General features: G+C 55.3%; 1 protein-coding gene across 1 annotated transcript in view; it reads right to left on the bottom strand.

Annotated features, from left to right (window-relative positions):
• The window catches only part of MAN1C1 (mannosidase alpha class 1C member 1), a 132,265-nt gene that overhangs the window by 16,891 nt on the left and 94,645 nt on the right, over positions 1-20,729 (bottom strand). The window contains exons 3-6 of the mRNA XM_060016671.2: positions 16,372-16,487; positions 13,901-13,981; positions 9,243-9,337; positions 2,848-2,974 (exon numbers count right to left, since the gene is read on the bottom strand). Coding sequence (XP_059872654.1) covers positions 2,848-2,974; positions 9,243-9,337; positions 13,901-13,981; positions 16,372-16,487 — 419 coding nt within the window. The remainder of the gene's footprint in view (positions 1-2,847; positions 2,975-9,242; positions 9,338-13,900; positions 13,982-16,371; positions 16,488-20,729) is intronic.

Raw genomic sequence — 20,729 nt, 5'->3', positions numbered from 1 at the left:
GGTCCTGCCCCTGTGTTCAAGGGCGGGGTGCGGCCACAGTGGGGCCTGACCCTCCACCTCTGCGCTGACTGCTCTGCCCGGGGCCCTGCCACTTGCCCCTCCCCCACCTCACCCCTTCCTCATTGCGTGTGGATTTTGGGGACGGGTCTTTTGAGGAGGGCGTTCGTATAAGTGACAGTAGCTCATTTGTAAGTGCTAGACAGAACTGTCTTTTTAACAGGTCAGAAACGGTTATATTGGCAATTTCACACGGTTCGGCTTGGTAACATGTTATGTTATCAGATACTGTGGGAACCGTTCCAGAGGGGAGGCCTGCGCCCCTCAACATCCCTGTACCCTAATAGGCATCTCGGGGCTTTATTAACAACAGCTACAACGCTACAACGCTGTCAACGTTTCTCAGTTGCTGTGAGCCAGACCCATTAGATACATTATCTCCAACCCTCATAACAACCTATACGGTATTATTATTATCTCAGTCTAACAGACGAGAAAGCCGGATCTCAGAGAGCGTCAGTCACTTGCCCATGGTCACGGGGTTTGTAAGTGTTAGAGCCAGGACGTGCGTCAGGCCCCTCTGACCACAGGGAGCAGCCCCGGCTCCAACACGGATCAGGGCAGGGACCACGCAGCAGCGAGTAGCAGAGGCCACACCCGCTGGATCAGGAGGCTGGATCTGCAACCTTTTGGGCTACAAAGGGCACAATGCGGGATTCAGGAAGGCTTGATCCATCAGGGTCTGCTGTCTGGCGGTACATGAAATCCTCCCAGCACAGACTCTGCAGGACAGAAGGGCCCTCGGGGATGGAGCTGTAGCACGCTCACAGATTTATCTACAAGGTAAGGAGCAGGGAAAGCAGCCTTTTAGCTGTCAGACCTTTCTTTCCGGGGGACGGCACTTTGCTTTGCCACATCAGGTCTCATATCCATTTATGTTAACGGAGCCCATTATGGCGGACAGGAATGTGCTTGTACCCGAGTTATTCTCGACTGTCCTTGTGGTGAGCAGTGAAACGGGCTAAATTAGCTCCCCCGGAGGGTGCGGGCGCTTCTAGAATTTGGGCCAATTTGTTGACTGCCAATAATCGCCTCTGTGGGAGGCAATGACTGGCGGATGAAAGTAGCTGGAGAATGTAAATGTAAAGAGACACAGAGAGACCACGAAGTGGATGGACCCTTGAGAAAAATCCGGAAGCCTGCTGAACTGATCTGTCTTGAAGATCGTGGGTTTCAGAGCCAGAAAGTCCTGGGTTTGAGTCTCGGCTTTATCCCTTACCAGTTGGATGACCCAGGACAAGTGATTTAACCTCTCTGAGTCTCAGTTTCCTCCTCTGTAAAATGGGGATGACAGAAGACACACCTCATAGGGTTGGTGGGAAAATCAGAGCTACTATACGGTACCCAGCACATCGTAGGTGCTCAGGCAGTGGTATCTCCAGACTAGCAGGAACTAGAGCAAGCTGCTCGTCTCACTCCGCTCTGAGCCGGCCGTGGTGTTCCTAGAGGGGTCAGGCTCAAGAGCAGTGGAAATAGGGAGGCTGGGGGCAGGGAGGGCCTGGAGGCAGGAAAAAAGACCAGAGGAGAAGACCCATCGGAAGTGGGATTGAATTTATTCCATGAGCTCTTGAGGTGGGGTATCCCAGGGAGGCAGAGTCCTCTGAATATAAGGAAGAGCTTCTGGAGGGAGGTCTGACAACACGAGGGCTGTTTGTGAGGCTGGTAGTGAGCCCCAGTGCAGAGGAAGCAATCAAGGGGTTGAAAGCTCTTCTCTGAGCTTCTCAAGAAAGCTCGGGTGGATTCCCACACTGAGCAAGCAGTGGTCCGAAACCTGGCATCAAAGAGCACATGGGGGCTTATTTCAAATACAGACTCCTGGGCCTGGGGCGACACTCAGAAATCCGCTTCTTCACCAGCATGCTAGATGATGCTTTGGGGCTGGCTGGCTGACAAAAGACTGAGAGCCACTGGGTAGAGGTGTGACTCTGTGACCTCCCAGCTCCCTTGGCGTTCCGAGAGACTAACATCTGGGGGGAAGAGAAGACTTTGGGAGTGGGGGTCTCCTTCTTCCTGGAGGCCAGGGCTTCATCTCCCTATAGGGGCAGGACTCAGGAAGGGGCAAGCACCATCAGAGGGAGGTGTGTGTCCACTTCTCTTCCTCGGGTTAAGGGTTAGACCTACGGAGACACTTGCAGACAGTAGGACTGCCAAGGGCTGTGACACTGAGGAACCGCTCCTTCTGGAGGGCTTCACAGCGGGGCAGGGATGGGCAGCTGTCAGGATGGACGAAGGCCTGGGTGCTAGCGCTCTGAGCCCCTTGTGGCCTTCGCCAGCCTGGTAACGACGAGAAGGAACAGACGTGAGCCTCTGCTGTGGAGTGAAATTGCTTTGCCAGCCTGCTGACAGCATGTGCTAGATGGGCATCTGGAAGGGGAAAGGCAGGCAGATCTCACTCGAAGAAGTTAAATGTCTCTGGAAAGGGGACTTTTGTGCCGGGTGGCCAATTCCTGCCAACGCAAACTGGTGCCTGGATTTCCGTTGTTGCACTTTCTCCGGATTTCACACGTGTGTGGTTGCCAGCGGGCGCACATGTACCAGGGAAAACCTTCTCGCTGGCAGCTATGTCTCTGCCGCGCCCTCTGTAGAATGCTGCTGACTCCCTGCACTCACCTTCCCTGGCGCCTGGCATCGGTTACGATTAGGCAACTATCTGCTATGCTGGCAGTGGCTGGAGGCCTTCGGGCTCCCCACACACCCTCCAGCTGGCCCGCGGTCCATTTCCCCGTCACGGGCCGAGTGCCCACCCTTCGCTCTCCGTGTGGAGAAGAGGGAGCAGGGGAGAAGACTTGCCTTTTCTGCGAAGACCTGGTTGCCAGAGAGCTGGGTGAGGTGTAAGAACTCCAAGTGCAGGGATCCAAACTCCGCCAGGATGCTGCTGCCCCCTGCCACGGCCCAGCCCCAGCTCCTGTTGGAGCCGCTGAAAGACAGAAGCAGCCTCGGTCACCCTCTGCCAGCAGAGCTGGCTCCTCTGCCCCATTGCCAGGCACTGGACTAGGAGCTTCGCCGTGCAACCCCAGTTAACCCTCCCTGGGGGTCGGTACTATCCTTAGCCCCATTTAGCTGATGAGGACACTGAGGCTGGTGAGAAACTTGCCGAAGGTCACCTAGGCCTGTCTGACAGGCAATATTCTTTGTTTCTATGGTCAAGCAGCTTCTGCAAGACGTGTAGGCTCCAGAAGAATATTAGCAGAGCTGCCTTGGTGGCCAAGACCTGGCACACACGTGATGCTAAATTTACAGGTGATACTGATAATGCTGTCAGGGGCCACAAAACCCCCCTCCCCCCACAGAACACTATTTCTATCCACTTGTCAATGGCTCATAATCATTGTTGCTGCTTGTGGAGGGTAAATGGTGCATGGCTGGGGTCCGAAGGGGGCAGATGAAGAGAGCAGGGATCCCATCTGGCCCCTCCCCCCCCCCCCCCAGCCAGTGCTGCTCGCGGACACACAACGGCCCCTGGAACTTCGTGGAACCCACACCTGAAGGGTGGGTGGCCCTGCTAAGACCACACACCTGGGGCTGCTGGACCCTGGGAGGTCCGAGGTTAGGAATGAAAGCAGCAGGGGCTCTCGGAGCAAAGGTCTCCTCACTCGCTGAGCACGTACGTGTCTCACGAACACCTTAGACGGATCACCAGCAGGACCCTGTGACCCCGTCGGAGGAGGCTGTCAACTAACCGCTTCCTCCCCTTCCTTGAAAGTACTGGGTGCTTTCAAGGAGGAAGAGTGCAGGGGCAGGGCCTCGGGAAATCCTCCCATCTGCCCCTTTCACAGATGAGGAAAACAAGGCACAGGACAGTGAAATCACTGCCCGAGATCACACAGTAAATGGAACAGTGGGGACCCAAGGCTGCTCTGACGCCAGAGCTTGTCCCAGTCACTGTGCAGCTGCTGGCCTGTCGTCTCATTACATGATAAGAGGCCAGGATGCTGCCTTTCCAGGAGCTGTCACTTAAAATCTCCCTGGGATCTGCAGCCAGGAGGCACAGGTTCAAGTCTGTGAGCAGCGAGGTCTTGGGCAAACCATTTCTTGCCGTGTACCTTAGTTTCTGTATCCGTCAGACTGAGTGAGGATAATGCGTCCCAGTCTCCGCTCCTAGGGCTTTGCGGGGATTGAGAGAGAAGAGGAAGATGCAGAATGGGGGTGGCCTTGGGTAAGCTGCTTCCTCTCCCTGATCTGAGCCCTCATGTGTATCATGATGCTCTTTCCTGTGGGACATTTAGGACAACCAGGGAGACAAGGGTCAACCTCCCTCTGCAGGGAGGTTGCGGGGTGACAGTGGGTGGGCACAGAGCAGGGTGGAGTGAGCGCCCCCTATCTGTAGGGCCTCCAAGGTGCAGTCAGTGTGTGGCAGGCTGGGGGGCTGGCTCTGCCGGGGCCTCTGGAAGCCCCTCTGCTTCCTTGCTGTGGTAGCTCTGGCTCCCTGGGAACTGGCCTCTGTCATCCCTCTGTCTCCCAGGGACAGGACCTAGGAAGGCAGGCGTGGGTCTGGGAGGTCACAGTTTGCCAGCTGAGGGGCACCGCTTTATCTGGGGGGGGCTGGGGCTCCCCTAAGGCTGCTCTTCTCCTCTCTGATGTGGTTTCAGGAAAGTGAGGAAACTCTTCCATCTTCCAGAAACAGATGGAATTGAGTCTTAGGATCTTCTGGAGCAGGTGATCTCAGTAAACATCCCTGCTTCCTTGGGTATTTTCCTGACTTGGGGGCAGGTGGGGAGGGATGTGTTGCACAGAGAGGGGAAACTTGGCTCCTAGATAGTAAATCAAACAGCTTCCAGATGCAGGCACTGGGGCAGGCGTTTGCATCATGACCTCATTTAAAGCCCACAAGGCAAAGCATCGTTAAACCCTGAGGAAATAGGCTCAGAAAGGGAAGTGAGTCACTTTCAGAAGCTCAGAGCTGGTAGGGGGTGGAGGCAGGATTCAAACCTCAGAGAGCACTTCCCTAAGGGGTGCCCGAGATGGCCCCATAGCCACCTCGAGGGAAGGGGAAGCTGACCCCTCTCTGTCCCTCTTCCCCCCACGCCAAGAGACCTCTCTCTCCAGCCTGTGATCTCAGTGGGAGCTGCAGGTACCCACAGAGGGCTTCCTGAATAATTGATGCTTCCTGCCCTCGCAGAGAAATTCAAGGTAAAAAAAAAACCCCAGCCACCAGCCATCTTTTGTTCTCATTTTCCCCCACAGGACCCTCTCCCTCCTCTCCCCTCCCTCTCAATGCTCACCCTCCCAAGTGGGCCTCCTGTGGTCCAGCCGCCCTGGGCAGAGGCGGGTGGTAGGCCAGGCACCTTCTTCTCTCCTGCCTGGCTTCAAATGCTGGCTCCCCCAGTTCCCAGCTTAGGAGACCTCAGGAGGGTCAGTGAAGGGTCAGTGAATTCTTCTAGACCCCAGTCTCCTCATCTGTTAAATGACAGTAGCCACACCTCATAGAGCCATTGTGAGATATAAATTAGGCACACGATGACTGTCATTGTTACCATTATGTAATTACGCACATCTAAATTATGTGTTGTTTGTTAGAGTTAAGTTCCTAATGTGCCAGGCAGCAGCGGTATCTTGTTTTACCTTCACATCTAACTTTAGAGGTAGATACCAAGATTCTTATTTCATAGGTTAGGATACTCAGACTCAGAGAGCGGAAGACACTTTTCCAAGGTCACACAGTAAGTGACAGTGCTGGTAGAGCTGATCTCAAATCCAAATCCTAGGTACTTTGTGCCCCAAATGCATCTGTTCTGGGCAGCATCCAGAGACCAGGAGGTCTTCTGATCAGCCTCATGGGCAATGGGCTGATGGAAGCTCTGCCCTCTGCTCCCCTCCTCGCCTTTTAAGTCTCCAAGTGGACTCTCCCCCGGTGGGAGGGGCTGCTCCACAATGCCCCTCCCCAGCCTGGTGGAAGCTTCTACATGTGTGTGCCTGTGTGTGCACACATGTGTGTGGTGAAATCGTTAACTCTGGAGCCAGACAGACCACGATTCTAATTCTAACTTTGCTTTGCTGCTGTGTGACCTGGGTGAGTTACCTCACCTCTCTGAGTCTGTTTCTTCACTGTTAAAATGGGGCCCACGTGGTGGTTGTGTGCTGAAGAGAACCCACGTCATTGTGCCTGGGACACAGCGAACATTCAAAAACGTGCACAATTATTACGATGTGTAAGTGTGTAGCAGAAACGTGCACGTGTAAACGCATCTTTGTGTGTGAATCTGTGCACATATATAGAGGTGGGAGAGTGCGTGTGACAAAGGTGAGCCTGCGTATCTGAGTCCTCACGATTTGGGTGAGTGGCAGTAGGGTGCACAGGTGTGTGTGAGGCTGGGTGTGTGAGAGAGCCAGTGAGATTGATTCAGCTGCGGAGGCCCTTGGACTGGCCACCTCCCCGCTTCCCAGAGTTCAGTGGTCCTGCAGGTCACAGGTCATGGCTGCCCCTGCCTCCGCCTCCCAGGCCTGCCACCGGGGAGGGGGAGCGGTCACACTCACTTGGGGACCACCTCCCTTCAGGGTCCTCCTCAACGGGCAGTTTGGGGACAGGGCCTAGTTACTGCCCCCCCTACTAGGGCCCAGGTCCGAGCTGCTCACAGCCAGCCCTGCACTGACCAGGGGCAGCAGTGTGGACCCAGCTCCCACCAGCAGGCCCTCTCCAAAGGGAACACTCAGCGCCACGCGGGCTGTATACATCCCTGACGTTTTCCCTGGTGGAATGGGGAGGCATTTTTAGCAATAGACTCTCTTACCCAGAAAATGAGAGGGAGGTGTTGCCAGGAAATATGCATACACATACATATGTATACAGCACTGGCAGCATGCAAACAGCCTAAAAATAAACGTGCTTTCTTAATCAGAAATGTCAGGATCTGCGGGGGATCAGGTCCAGGCTCTGCAGGACACGGGTAAGGCAGGCAACCAGGGCTGCAGCTTGTGGGGCTTGCTTGGAATCAGGGGGTGCCAATGCGTGGAGGAGGGAGGGGTGCCTGAGCTAAGTGAGGCCTGAGAAGCTGGACCCGGGACAGGGATCCAGAAAGACGGGGTGTTTGTGTCTTGGCTCCAAGACGTCTGGCCGTGTTTCTCCAAGATCAGTGTTGGTGGGAAAGGAATCTGAGCAGGGATCAAAGTGTCAGGGTCTGAGGAGTCAACCCTGGCACCGAGATGGGGGTTTGATGGGCCCTGAGGGCCCCTCCCTGGCCTGCAGTGAGATTTAAGTGACATCACACCCCAGGAATCCTTTCTGACCACAGAGATGAAGATGAAGAAGGTGAAGATGCTGAGCAGGTCGAGTCCTCCCTTCTTGGCAAGGCCCTAGAGGGTGCGACCTCCCCAGGAAGTAAGGGGGCCTTGGGCACTCCACCTGAGCCCAGGGCCCCTGCCTCCCCTCCCCTGTTGGACTGAGATCCCTGAGACAAGAAAGCGCTTCAGGAGATGGAACAGCAAGTCCAGTGTGATGGACATATTACAGCCCTCTCCCCAGGCTCAGGTTGTAGGATGGTCTCAAGAATGGCCCCAGAGGGCTCCCTGGGTGCCTGGGGACCGGCACGTGCCTTCTACCAGGTCTCCAGGTCTGCTCCATGCGTCGCGAGGGTGGCAGGGCTCCTGCCTGAGGGAGGGCCAGGTGGGTATTGGGAGCAGAGCTTTTGATCTGTAACAAAATGGGTTAAAACCTGGCCCCATTGCCTGTGAGCTAGAAGACCTTGGGCAATGGGCATAATATAAATACCCACCCTAAAGGCCTGCTGTGAGGAGAGTGCTCTGAGGCGTTGAGCGAAACCCTTAGCATATGCCAGGCGCAGAGTGATCGCTCAATAAATGGTAAGGACAGCAGTCATCAGAGTCGGTCTCTCATGCCGCACACACGGCCTCACGTGAACATTTGTTGAAGGAATGAATAAAGAAAGACGGGGACATGGATCCTGCCCTCAGGAAGCTCCGGGGCCGATGGGGGAACGTGAAGACTGAGTGTGACAAGGGCCACAGGAAGCAGATAAAGTGCCTGGAGGCCAGGAGAGGCAAGGACACCTGTGGCTTCTGGAGAAGGTGGCATCTGAGCTGGGCTCTGATAGCAAGGGAAATGGTGAGAAATGGCAGCCCAGGGGAGGAAGAGAGCGAGGGAAAGCAAGACAGTGGGGTGCCCTGGGGTCTCCAGGAGCAAGATTCATGCTCCTCAGTGGATCCTAAAGCCAGCTGGCCACTATTCCCCTGACTTTGAGCCCGTTCTTTCCCCTCTGGGTCTCAGTGCCACATCTGGCTCCCACCCTCACAGAGGGAAGCAGCGGGGTAGGTAAGTCCCCGGGGGGCTTTGGAGCGGGATGGAGCTGCGGCCTGGGCCCCACCTGCTCTAGCTGTGTCACCCCGGGTCCCTTCTACTCTGGCTCTGTGACCTGGTGAACGTCCAGAAAGACTCTAGTTCACACGCCGAATTACGCAACCTATCAGGAGGGGAAACGATGCAAGTGGCCAATAAAAACTAATGTTTTAAAACAGTCGGTAGAAAGAAACATATCAGTGGTTTCTTGACTAGTGGAGTCACAGGTGATTTTCTGGGTCTTATCCAACACTTCTGGTATAATCCACATTTTTTTTGCAATGAGGATTTATTTTTACAGGGAGGAATCACAATAGATATTATTGAAAATGGAGTTGGAAGTCCTGGGCTCATGTCCTGGATGGTCCGTTACTGGCTTATATGACCTCGGCCAGGGTTTTTCCTCCTCGGAATCTGAGCCTCCATGGGCTTGATGCTCCCAGAAGCCCCTCTGGGTTCTGACAGCCCCTCTGGGCTGACAGGGGCTGAGGGGTCAGCAAACCAGGGTCCCTCTGCCCAGGGTCCTGACTCCCCAGCAGCTTTGGGTTCCTGCTTGTGGTGGGAGGTGTGATGTGCCTCCCAGCCCGGGATCCCAGCTGCGAAGGGAGGGCAGTTGGGGCACAGCGGCGGGGCTGTGAGTCACGGCAGTGTTACGAGATGATCACAGAGGAACGGCGGCCCCATCTCCATGCCAGAAAGATCAGGTCTTGCGTGGCCTACACCCGAGAACCAGGTTTAGCGACCAACGCCAGCTCAGGGGAGCCCCTGGCCAAGGCTAGGTGTCACTGTGCCACTGACCCCCGTGATTCCTGCGGCGGCATTCATCCCACCCTGTGTCTCAGTTTCCATGCAGATGCAGCCGAAGCCACAAGTGGGAGATCAGACGGCATCCTACCTTTTGAAGTTCACCACGCCTTTTGGGATTCCCGTGGGGGTATCGAAGGCCGGCAGGAGTTTCTCCCCCAGCTTGATGGCCTTTATTCGGAACACCTGCAAGGAAGGGTCAAAGGGCACTGTGAATCCTGGCGGATAAACCTGCCAAGGCTGCTGGGCCCAGAGTGGGAGGTGCATTAGGCTCTGGGGTCAGTCAGGCCTGGATGTGAACCTGAGTCCATGAATTCCTGGCTCAAGTTCCTCCCTCGTTTATAAATCCAGGGCAATATGGCCTTCCTCAGAGGGTTGCTGGAGGAATGAAAATTAGATAATAGTTGTAAAGCCCTTACTGCAGGGCCAGGACTAGGACGAAGGCTCAGTGATTATGCTGTGCTGGGAACACGGAGAGGTCAGGGCAGCGGGTCACCAATGGTCAGTGCCTGCCTGCACGGTGGGGCCAGTGCACCCCAAGCTGAGTGCGTGAGAAACACATTCGGATAGAGTGTAACGAGCACGGGATGGGGAGCTCCCGGCCTTGCTTCCCAACCTGGCTTCCGTTTGCTTCTCAGCAAACCTCTGCCTTCACACCTGTAAACCCAGGGGAAGGGCCTTTCCTCTCTGACATTCTGATTCTGCCCATTGTCCCTATTTTACAGCGGCAAAGGTGAATGACTAAACCGGTGATGTGATGGTCGGGGAGCCACAGGGAGGTCCCAGGTGTCAGGGCCCTTGCACGAGGCTCTAAGCCCCTCAAACTCTTCTTCTGGTTAATTCAAAAGCACCTGTGACCTTCTGGCTCCTAGGAATTTATTCTAAGGGAATAAATCATCAAGGATGTTGCAGAGACTTAACTTTATGGCTACTTATTCCAGTGTTGTTTAGAATAGTATAGAAAAACTGGAAATACTCTAAATACCAAGCCACAGGGAAGTGGTGAAATGATGGCTTATCCAGGCAATGGATACCATGCAGCCGCTGAAGTGATGTTGGAGACGTTTATTTCATAGCAAAAAACGGTTTATAATCTATTAAGAGAAAACATTTCACAATGGTGTAATTCAACTTTTGTAAAAATTATATACAAATGGATGCCTGAGGAAAGGTTGGGAATACACTGAACTATTAACCACGGTCTTCTCGGAGGACTAGGCTCATGGGGGATTTTTATTTTCTTCTTTTGGCTTAACTCTATTTTCTGTGCTATTTTTACAATTAAAGCAAACCCACAGGGCTTCCCTGGTGGCGCAGTGGTTGAGAGTCCGCCTGCCGATGCAGGGGACACGGGTTCGTGTCCCGGTCCGGGAAGATCCCACATGCCGCAGAGCGGCTGGGCCCGTGAGCCATGGCCGCTGAGCCTGCACGTCCGGAGCCTGTGCTCCGCAACGGGAGAGGCCACAACAGTGAGAGGCCCACGTACCGCAAAAAAGGAAAACAAAACAAAAAAAAAGCAAACCCACAATAACATTATTTATTTTTGAAAAGCTGAGAAGCAAGTCCCTAAGCAAGCACTCCTGATAGGACAACAAGCGTTTCCTTTCACTTCTGGGGCTCCAGGGAGACTCAGTGTGCTGACTGCCTGCGTGTTGTTGCAGAATGAAGTATCCCTGAGGTCTCTCCTTCTAACTTGTGCAATTTAAAGGTTCTGAGGCAGCTGTTTGGGGACCGCAGTGGGGAGGAGTTTGTGAACACTACCTGGGCTGTGGATTAGAAGCCTCTGTGGGGCGGGTGTAGTTCTTGTTTAGGAAGGAGGGAGGGTGGGAGGGAGAGGGAAGAATTGCACCTGGGGCCTGGTAGTGATGGGTGACAGAAGATGATAACGTCCAGTGCGACAGTGGGTCCTAGAAGTGGGCACTGGGGCAGCCACAGCAGAATCCTGAGGGAGCTTGTCTAGAATTCAAATTCCAAAGCCTCGAGTCACCCCAGAAGCCACTGGTTTAGCAACAACAAGGGGCTCTTGTTTGAAGGTCCTGATCTCATCATTTGCCCCCCGGGGAGGCTGAGCACAGAGGCACGAAGGAACGCAGGAACCCACGGGAACCTGACCCAAGGCTGGGGCTCCAGGCTGCCCTCTGCCTGAGGACGCCAAGCTAACTCCTCTGAAATGCTCCTCTCTGCCAGCAAACCACGTCTCCTTCTTTGGAAGGCCCTGATGCAGGCTGCCATGGCAGAGCCTCAACCATCCCAGGGAGGATGCTGCAGGTGTGACTGGACAGGAGTGGTACCATGCGGAACAGAACACCTGTCCTCCTTATCATTTGGAAATGATGTGTCTTACCTACGTCACCTTTGATGCTTGCAACAGGCTTGTGGGGAAGGTGTTGACCCACTTTGAGGAAAACAAAACTGAGTCTCAGAGAAGCAAGTTGTCCAAGGTTATGGAGCTATTAAGTGGCTCTTTTCCAGGACACCGAGCCACCTCACCAACACAGAGAGAGATGGCCTCAGACAGCCATGGCACGCAATGGGCGGGGGCCTAGTGGTTCCAGAACAGAGGTGAGAGAGACCAGCAAAAATTACATCCCGAGAGTGGAAAGGGCTCTTGACTGGGAGTCAGAGCCCAGGCTCAGATCTCCCCACTCAGCAGCTGTGTGACCCTGCGTGAACCAGGTACTGTCTCTGAGCCTCATCTGCACAAAGGAACAGTGACGTGTGCCCTGGCTTCTTCAAAGGGGTCTTCTAGAAATCAGACGAGAGGATGCACATAAATGAATATGCTATAAAAACTGTAAAGTGCTTTGCAAATGTCACCTGGTGCAGCTGGGGTTGTTCCTGTTATTCTCGTGGAAGCAGAGTCTCTGTGGGACCCCCCACCTCCCGCCCTACCCAGCAGGGGATCCACCTCTTGCAGGTTCCCTCTGAAGCAAGAAAGGCCTCAGCCCAGGAAGGGGTGTGGGATCTCCTTCACCGTTCATTCCACAAACACCGTGGGAAAGACCCACTCCACAGGCACCCCCTGTATGCGAGATGGAGGATGGAGAGAGGATGGAGGCCTCAGTCTGGTGTGGCCGAGTCCTGGTGATAAGCAGTGATGCTGGGCCAGGCTGAACAAGGTCTAGAACTCAGACCCACGGTGGAAAGACACAGGAGCCTGTGCGACCCGCACCGCCTCCCTTTCCTAAATCTCAGTCTCCGCCGCTGCATGTACGCCGGTCTCTGCGCGGGGAGGTTTTGGGCACGGAGGGGTCAGGGAGGCGTGGCTGGAGGACGGGGCTGCGCCCGTAACCCGGAAGCCTGCCTGCCCAGGGTTCTGAGCCACTCGGGCTCCCCCTTGGGCCTTCTGGACACAGGTACTCCTACCACACCCCACTGCCTGGTCTGCCCCCCAGAAATCGCTGGCCCCACACCCACCCCCGTGAGCCCTGAGCTGCACGGCTCCACCCCATCCTGGACGGGAGGCTGGCCGGTGCCCGTGCAGAGCATGGCGCCTCTTTCTGCTCCACATCATTTTCCTGTCCTGGGGTTTTCAAATGAAATTCAGGCCTTGGGTGGCGCGCAGGTTTCCCATGGACAATCATTTGGGGACAAATTGGTACAAGCGGTAATCTCTGCTGAGGAGATTAGGCTTGATGGAGAGGTGCCCCGAGCGGCCGGAGAGATCAAGTGCTCGCCGCCCGCTGCCTCCGCCCGCGTGGCCTCCGCCCATCCGCGCCACTTGCTGGAAGGGAAGCGGCAGGGCTTTCTCTGACAGCAGCGGCAGAGGCTCCCCACCAGCAGGGGGCAGGATAATTATGTCTCCAAGCGGACAGAGCTGCGGCTGTGCCGAGCAGGGCAGCCGCTCTGCGTAGGGGCCACACAACTGACGGGTGACCCATGCGCTGGGGATTCTGCCAGCCTCCCCCCAGATCCTCAGGCTGTGCTTTCCCAGGCGCTCACAAGGGATAAAGTCTCCCATTTCTGTGTTCTCAGGATTCCTTGCAGTGCAGAGAACATGGGCTTTGGAGCCCTTCAGCCCTGGGGCCAAACCCTTTCCCACTCGTCCCATTTCACAAGAGCTCTCTGACCCCTGGGGGTTAGGACCACCCCACTGTGGGGAAGGTATGAGGTCTAGGGGCGGGAGAAGGGACTTGCTCAAGGCCACAGGCAGGTGCCGCGTAGGGATGAGACGCAGGTTTTCTGACTCTGTGCCCAGGGCTCTGCATTCTCGCCGCCCTTCACGGCCCTCCTTCTGGAAGCCAACGCGGTTCGCCTGGGCCGAGTGGCTGGCAGTGGCTGCCCACCTCCCCGGTCGCCCCCTTGAGACCTGGAGTTTGGCTGGTGTCTGGTCCGGGAGCAGAGGGCAAGGGGATGGCTGTGGAGCAGGCCAAGGCCAAGGGGCTCGAGGAGGAAATGGTGAAACAACGGTCTTGGCTTTATCAGTCCTGAGAACCAGCATGTGGGAAAAACAGTCCAGCAGCAGCACAAGCCTGGACGGAGCACAGATATCGCAGGTGCCCTATGGCGAGCTGTGAGGATGGTGGGCAGCCCCAACTGCTGCCCTTGGAGAATTTACTAGCAACTGTGGGAGCCACCTGGGCTCCCCTGGGCAGCAAAATTGAAGGAAGAATCTGTGGGTGGCACCATGGAGATGGGATTCAGATCCCCTCGAATCCCTGTTTCCTCATTGGTAAAATGAGGGGGTGGGATGTTCTCCTAAGCCCTTTCCAGCCTGGATGGTCCAGGGGCTTTGAAAGGCCAACTTACCTCCTCTCCCGTCAGGTAGAAGGCCGAGAGAAGTCCTCCGATGTACCGGATGTTCACTTCGAACAAGGATGCTTCTCCACTCTGTGGGGCAGAAAGACGGGGGCGGGGGGGCAGTGGGGACATTCGTGAGATGCCCACAGGGCTTCCTGAGGCAGCCAGGCCCTTGAGACAGGTCACACCTGCCACTGCCCCTGCGCCACTGACCTGGCCACACCTGTGCCGGGCTCCAAGCCCTTGCCCAGCGGGCCAGGCTACCTTTGGTGGTGGTTTTCAGAGCAAAAGGTGAAAGGGATGAGCACCTGCCTGGCGGGCAGCTCCTGAACATTTACAGAGTTCCAAATAAACACTGGGCTTGGCTTCCTTCCCCAGCCTTTGCTGGAGGCCATCAGAGCAAAGTTAGGCCTGGCTGCTCTCCAAGGAGCTGTGGAACTTGTGTGGGCAGCTGCTGGCTGAAGCTTAGCCTGAGGAGAGGCAAATCCTCCTCCCGTCTGGCCCCCTCCTTCCCGAGAGAGCCCCCTGGCTTAGCAGGAGGATGGTGTGGTCCTTTGGGGTGACAGGGCAAGTGGAAGGTTCTCACAGGAGGTTCTGAGGCGGAAAGGAGGGGTGCCAGGCAGATCCTAGTAGGCAACCAGCAGTTTCTCAGCCTCAGCTCTGTAGCCCTCAGGGCACACCCACACTTGCCTTAATCACTGTTGTTTTCTTTCTGAAGTGTGGACTGCAAAGCAGGGGTACTGAGGCATCATGCCAAGGGCCAGATCTGGGTTAAAATCCCACCTGAGTCACTCACTTGGCTTTCAAACTTCGGGCAAGATATTTAGCTTTTCCCTGCCTGAGTTTCTTCATCCCGAGCAGGGTGGATATGAGATCCTGAGTGGGGCAGGTGAGATGCCTGCCCAGTGCCTTCCCAGTGCTGGGCATGGCTTCATAAAGGTGCCTGTTATAAACCCCCTGCCCCGCAAGGGCTCCCCTTGGCCTACTTCCCACATCACGGTCTTTTGTTACTGATGACGGCAATGGTCATCTTTTTATCTGGGAGAGCTTTTCCAGTAACAGAGCACTTGCACAGCTACTCTCTTTTGCCTTACAGTCCTTGGTGAAGGCATCCTTCCCACTCTTCAGGTGAGAAAGCCCAGGCTCAGAGAGGTGGAGAGACCCCACCTTGCTTTCTTCCAGGGACACTCCCAATCTGTCCCAGCCTGTGTGAATGTCCCTAGGCTTGCCCAGCCCTGCCACCACCTGGCTCCTCAGGCAGCTGCCTGAGGTCCGCTCTCTACCCACCATCTGCGGAGGGGTCAAGGTGGGCTATGGAGACACTCCTTCCTTCTGCCTCTGATACCGTAGGAAATGGGAGGATTCTGAATTTCCTCGCCTCACACAGACCAGCAGAAGTCGTAACAAGCCTCAACGTCATCACAGTGACGATGACACCACTTTATCTGTACTGGAGTTTATAGTGTCGTAAAATGCTTTTCACAGCCCTCCGTGGTGGTCAGTCCTCACAAGCCTGTGAATTAGGCACTATCATTGTACCATCTTTCGGTTGGGAAAGTAAGGCCCAGGAAGGTTAGATGACTTTTCCCAGGCTGCGAGCTGAGCCAGAGGCTCTCCTGTAGCGTTGCCTTCCCGGACTTTCCCTACTTTGTCTCTCTGCCCTGCTCTGCTCTGACATGGGCCTCTCCAGGAGCAGAGGCCTCCATCCTGCCAGGAGCTGTCCCGGTTCATAGCAGAATCTGTCACTTGTGGAGCCCCAGATGGAGCCCGACAGTGTGTTTTGATGTGACCCTTCCCCCTACCCATCTGTCTCCATGTCTTGCTCCCCAAACCACCTAAACAGCCTCTCCCTGTGGGGAGCTGAGACCTCCAGGATGGATCTGTTACTTTAGTCTGGGCTGAGAGATCAGTGGGAGAGGCATCTGGTATTTAAGGCTTTTGTACCATCCATATACATGAGCATCCCCGCCCCAAGGCCCTGGTCCCTGACCAGGGATGCCTGCAAGGCTAGAAACCAAGAGGGCCCCAAGCCTGGTCATGGCCTCAAACCGGACAGCTCCCCCTGCCCCTCTCACTCTCAAGAGGGCAGCACAGGGGTGGATGGGGACCTCTAGGTTAGGGCATCTCTGAGCAGATAACCACTTCTCCCTTCCCAGGGTCGCTTCCCCTGTTGCTGCTGTTCTGTCTGACAGAGTCAGTCCCAGAAGGGGCTTCCTGGGTGGTAGCAATGTGCCTGGCACCCTAGGGAGGGCAAGAATGTCTGTCTTCCACCCCAGGGAGTTCCGGCTAGTAAATACTCATGGGCCGGCCAGGGCTGGGGGGACATCCCCCACCTCAAGGCTGGTCTGAGGAGAGAGGCCTTGGAACAGGGTGCATGGAACCCTGCTTCCAAGAATGCTCTGCTGGGCAGCCTGGGAGGAGCGGGTCACTGACCTCTCGGGCCCCTTCTGGCTCTACTACCCCGGAGGTCTTTGACTCACCACGTTCAGGTGGAAGCTCTCTTCCACCCAGGCCTTGGCCTCCTGGAACTCCTCCTTCAGCTCCATGAGGTAGAGGGTGTCGAGGGAATCAATGACCGTTGCCCCACTGAGGCCTCCTGCAGGCACAGAGGATGGGTCAATCTCGTCCTTTCCACCCCAGTCACACAAGCCACCATTCCCCGGGCCTCCTCTAAATGCCTGGGCAGGCTCCTAGGCACGATCCAGGGAGACTCCAGGGCCACCAGCCTTTGAAGGCACATCCAGGACCCAGAGTCCCCCCATGGGCTGCTTCTTCCTCAGGGCAGCAGTGGGGGGGGCGGGGGTTGGAGAGACTGAGTTCAAGGGATGAGCTGCTTCCCAGACCTTGGTCCACTCTTACATCTGCCAGCAAGTCAACCATCAGGGCCAGCTGGGCGCCCACCACTTCTCTGTCATGCTGGGGGTGGCGGGTGGGCGGGTGAACTGTCATTTGGTCCACAAAATCTTAACAAATGTGCCAGTCCGCTGACGCTTCAATGCCATTCTTTATTTTATTCTAAGAACAAAAAGATGTTCATAAATATTTACCCAGGAAGGTATTTATTGCCGTATCATATATAATGGGTAAAAGTTGGGAAAAAAAACCTCCAAGTCCAATAATAGGAGAGTAATTATACAAATTGTGGCTCATGTATAAAATAGGACACTATGCAGACATTCACACAACTGAGAAAGACCTATGTTAGTTGGGGAGATACGCATGGGATCTGTTAAGGTAAAAAAAAGTAGATTGCAAAAAAAAAAAAAAAGCACAATATAATTTCTTTACTGTTTGCCAACGTGGACGAGCCTGAACAGAATCAAGTCCGGCAGGAAGTGATTCAGTGGTTAATGCCGAGTGCTGGGATTACAGGTGCTTTTTGATTTCTTCAGCTCATGGATTTTTTTTTTTTTTTTTTTGCAGTACGCGGGCCTCTCACTGTTGTGGCCTCTCCCGTTGCGGAGCACAGGCTCCGGACGCGCAGGCTCAGCGGCCATGGCTCACGGGCCCAGCCGCTCTGCGGCATGTGGAATCCTCCCGGACTGGGGCACGAACCCGTGTCCCCTGCATCGGCAGGTGGACTCTCAACCACTGCGCCACCAGGGAAGCCCCATGGATTATTTTTATAACCAGAAATTTATTTCTGTTTTAAAAAAAAAACGGAAAGACAGTTTGGACAAAGAAACTAAACAAATGCACAAACCAAAGATTCCGTGGCCACTCTTGCTCTAGGCCAGTGGGTACACAAAGCGTGAGCTTTGAGGCCTGGCCCCTGCCACTGGGGCCTTAGACTCTTGTCCTGGGAGTAAAGGCTGAGAAAATTGTGCATGTTTCCACATCACAGACTGGACAGCAGAGTGATGAGGAAGAACCTCGGACATGGGACAACCAGAGCCTGCCTTCTAGAGGATGGTAAAGGAAGAAATGAGGGAGAAAGAGATGTGCCTGGGGCCATCTGGGGGGCTTCCTGGAAGAGATGGTGGCCTCCCATCAACTCCTCACAACTTCAGTCATCGCAGGCAGCAGCAATTTCCTTTCGGGACTAGAGGGTAACTTCAGAGGAGTAATTGTTCCTTCAATGTCCTCCTTGCAGAGGCTCAAAGCACTGAGACTCACAGCCTCCACCTTCCCCCAGCGGACACTAGAGCTCCCTGACAGGTGCTGAGCCCCACTTGAGTCTGAAGTACGGCTTGGCGGGCACTCCTGCGTTCAGAGCTAGCGTCTAATCTCCTTAATTAGTGCTTCCTTAACTGCTCACTTGTGTTGACTTCGCAGGCAGAGAATCCTTGTGAAACTCAAACACTTAACCACCTCTCTAGGCTGGGCAGCAAGGTCAGATAAAGGGCACGGCTTGGAAAAGGATGGGAGGGAGATCCGGGAGAAGTTGAGAGAAAGTTAAGTCTGGAGGTTAAAGACACATTTCCAGAAGGGAGGGTTTGCAAGGAAGAGTGGAGGGAGGGGAGGGCTGGGGGATGCAGGCGTTTCCCAATCCAGAGACACGTGTCCTGGGACGGCTTCGGCTTTTGAGTTAAAGTGAATTTCCAGAATGTCAACCCCTCCTACACTTAAGGATTAGTAGGAAAACACTCAAAGCCAAACCAAGTTGGTCTTTTTCTGGTTTATCCTGGCTGCTTCCCCTGTAGGTGTCCAAGGCTGAGCACGGTTCGTGGCAACTCCTTACCCTCCTGAGGTGCTCAGGCCTTGGGACCCAGATGGGCCACACATGACCAGAGACGGACTGAGACAAGCCCAGGCCAAAGGGCACAGGTCTGGGGTCCACACTCCTGGCTCTGATGCCAGGGTCCCTCCCTGTTAACCACAGGGCCTCACACCTGACTTCTTAAGGGCCTGGAGGGATTTTTGAGATGCGGCTGCCTCACCCCTAGATTTCATAGATGAGGACCCCAGAGAGGTCCCGTCCAAGATTAGCCCAAGGGAGGAATGGGGCCCCAGGCCGGGCCACGTGTAGTGTGTTTTCCACAAGAGGGCCTCTCAATTCCCTGGGAAAACAATTTCAGATCTGCTTGCTACGTCCCCCTCCCCTGCGGGGGCAGGAGGCTGCTCTGACGCGAAGAGAAGAGAAGCCCAAGCTGTGTGTCCTTCAAGGTCAAGGGAGAGGTGGCCCAGAGTACCCGATTTCTGGATCCTGCCCCGGGCTGCCTGGTGTTTTCACCCCACAGGCCCTCCGTCTCCTGGGCCAACCCTGCGTCCCGAGGCCCCAGGGCATTGGCTGGGCCGGGAGGGCAGCCAGGGCTCCTCGTGACCAGCTGTCCTTCCCGAACACTCCCGAGGCAGCCGGCTGAGGAGGCAACTCGCTAAAAGATTTGTTGGCAAGGTTCTGCCCCTGCTCTCGGGTGTCCAAGTCCTCCTGCTTCTCCGCTCCCACCTACCACACAGCTGGGCTGCAGGCCAGCAAGGCACTTATTGGAAAGCTTTCCGTTTCAGGCCAGAGGTTACCTGGCGGCCAGGCCGGGCAGGAGAGAAGGCCCTATCCCGAATTCAACTCTATCTGCACCTGCAGCCGACCTGGGGCAGCTCCCCAGGGAAAAAGACAGCCGCCTATTCAGTCATCAGGCCCACAACTTGTATGTGAAGAGCCAGTGGGGCACAAAGAGTCAGGTGGCCAGCTTGGAAGCTTCCCTGGGCCTGGGCGGCCCACTCTCCTGGGTGGCCCACCCTCCCGGCTCTAGCTCTGAACTGCTGCTGTTCACAAAGGCCCCTGCTGGCCCCCCTTCCTGTGTTCTTCTGTTAAAAGAACACAGCTCTGGGTTCACATCCCAGCCTGGGCCAGCAACCCATCTGCTCTAAGTGTCAAAGTTCTCATCTGTAAAATGAGGTGAAGACCACTGGGCTGGGGTACTGAGGTGCCACTGAAGGTTCCTGAGCTGGGACAAAGGTATCATATACTGCCCAGCCTAAAGACACCTGATAAAGACACCTGTACATGCCTGGCACGGTGTAAGTGCTTGACAAATCAGTTCATTGTTCTTATTTCTGGGGTCCCTTAGCTCACCTTGAAATACTGGCCTGGCCAAGGAGATGTGGGTTCAAATCCTGGCTCCACTATGTACTAGCTGTGTGCAGGGCAAGTCATCGTACCTCACTGAGCCTCATTTTTCTCATCTGAAAAAATGGAGATTACAGTAGGACCAACCTCATAAGGCTGCTGGGAGGGTTAAGTGGGGGGGTGGATGGAAAGGAGTTGGCATGATGTTGGGTACACATGAGCTGGTCCCCACAAACAGAAGTGTGGCCCTCCTTGTCCCCAGCTGGCCCTGGGCAGCCCCGCCACAAAGTCTTCTGGGGTCACTGAGGCCTTGTGACACTCCTGTATTACTGGCCTCTCACCACCCTGTTGGGCAGTGTAGGCACAAGACGCGCCTTGCAAGAGCCTTGACCCAACTTAAAGGAAAAGTGTCATATGGCTCCCACCTGTGTCTGCTGCTTCCCACCCCTGACCTGGGTGTACACCTGCCTCCAAAAGGGTCTACCTACCTCCCGGACCCTTTCCTTCCCACCCTGTATATTGTCGCCTGATCTGTCTCCCGAAAACCAGATCCACTGTGTCCATTCCCAGCTCAGGAACCTGCAGTGGCTTCACAGTACAACCATACAATAAAGAGTTGTGTGTGTGTGCGTGTGCGTGTGCGTGTGTGTGTGTGTGTGCACGCGCGCACGCGCGCGCGTAAAGTCTTTTGGGTCTGAATCCAAAGGATCTAGCTAATATCTCGCATCAAGCTCTGCTTCCTGGACAGAGGCTGCATCCTCTGGCCTTCCTACCTTTGCATGTGGGGTCTCCTCTGACAAGAAAGCTCTTCTGTGCCTCTGGGCAAAGCCT

This window comes from Delphinus delphis, chromosome 1 (genome assembly GCF_949987515.2).
Source record: "Delphinus delphis chromosome 1, mDelDel1.2, whole genome shotgun sequence".
Taxonomy (NCBI): Eukaryota; Metazoa; Chordata; class Mammalia; order Artiodactyla; family Delphinidae; genus Delphinus; species Delphinus delphis.
The sequence above is the reverse complement of the archived record's forward strand: the minus strand, read 5'-3'. Positions and strand labels throughout refer to the sequence as shown.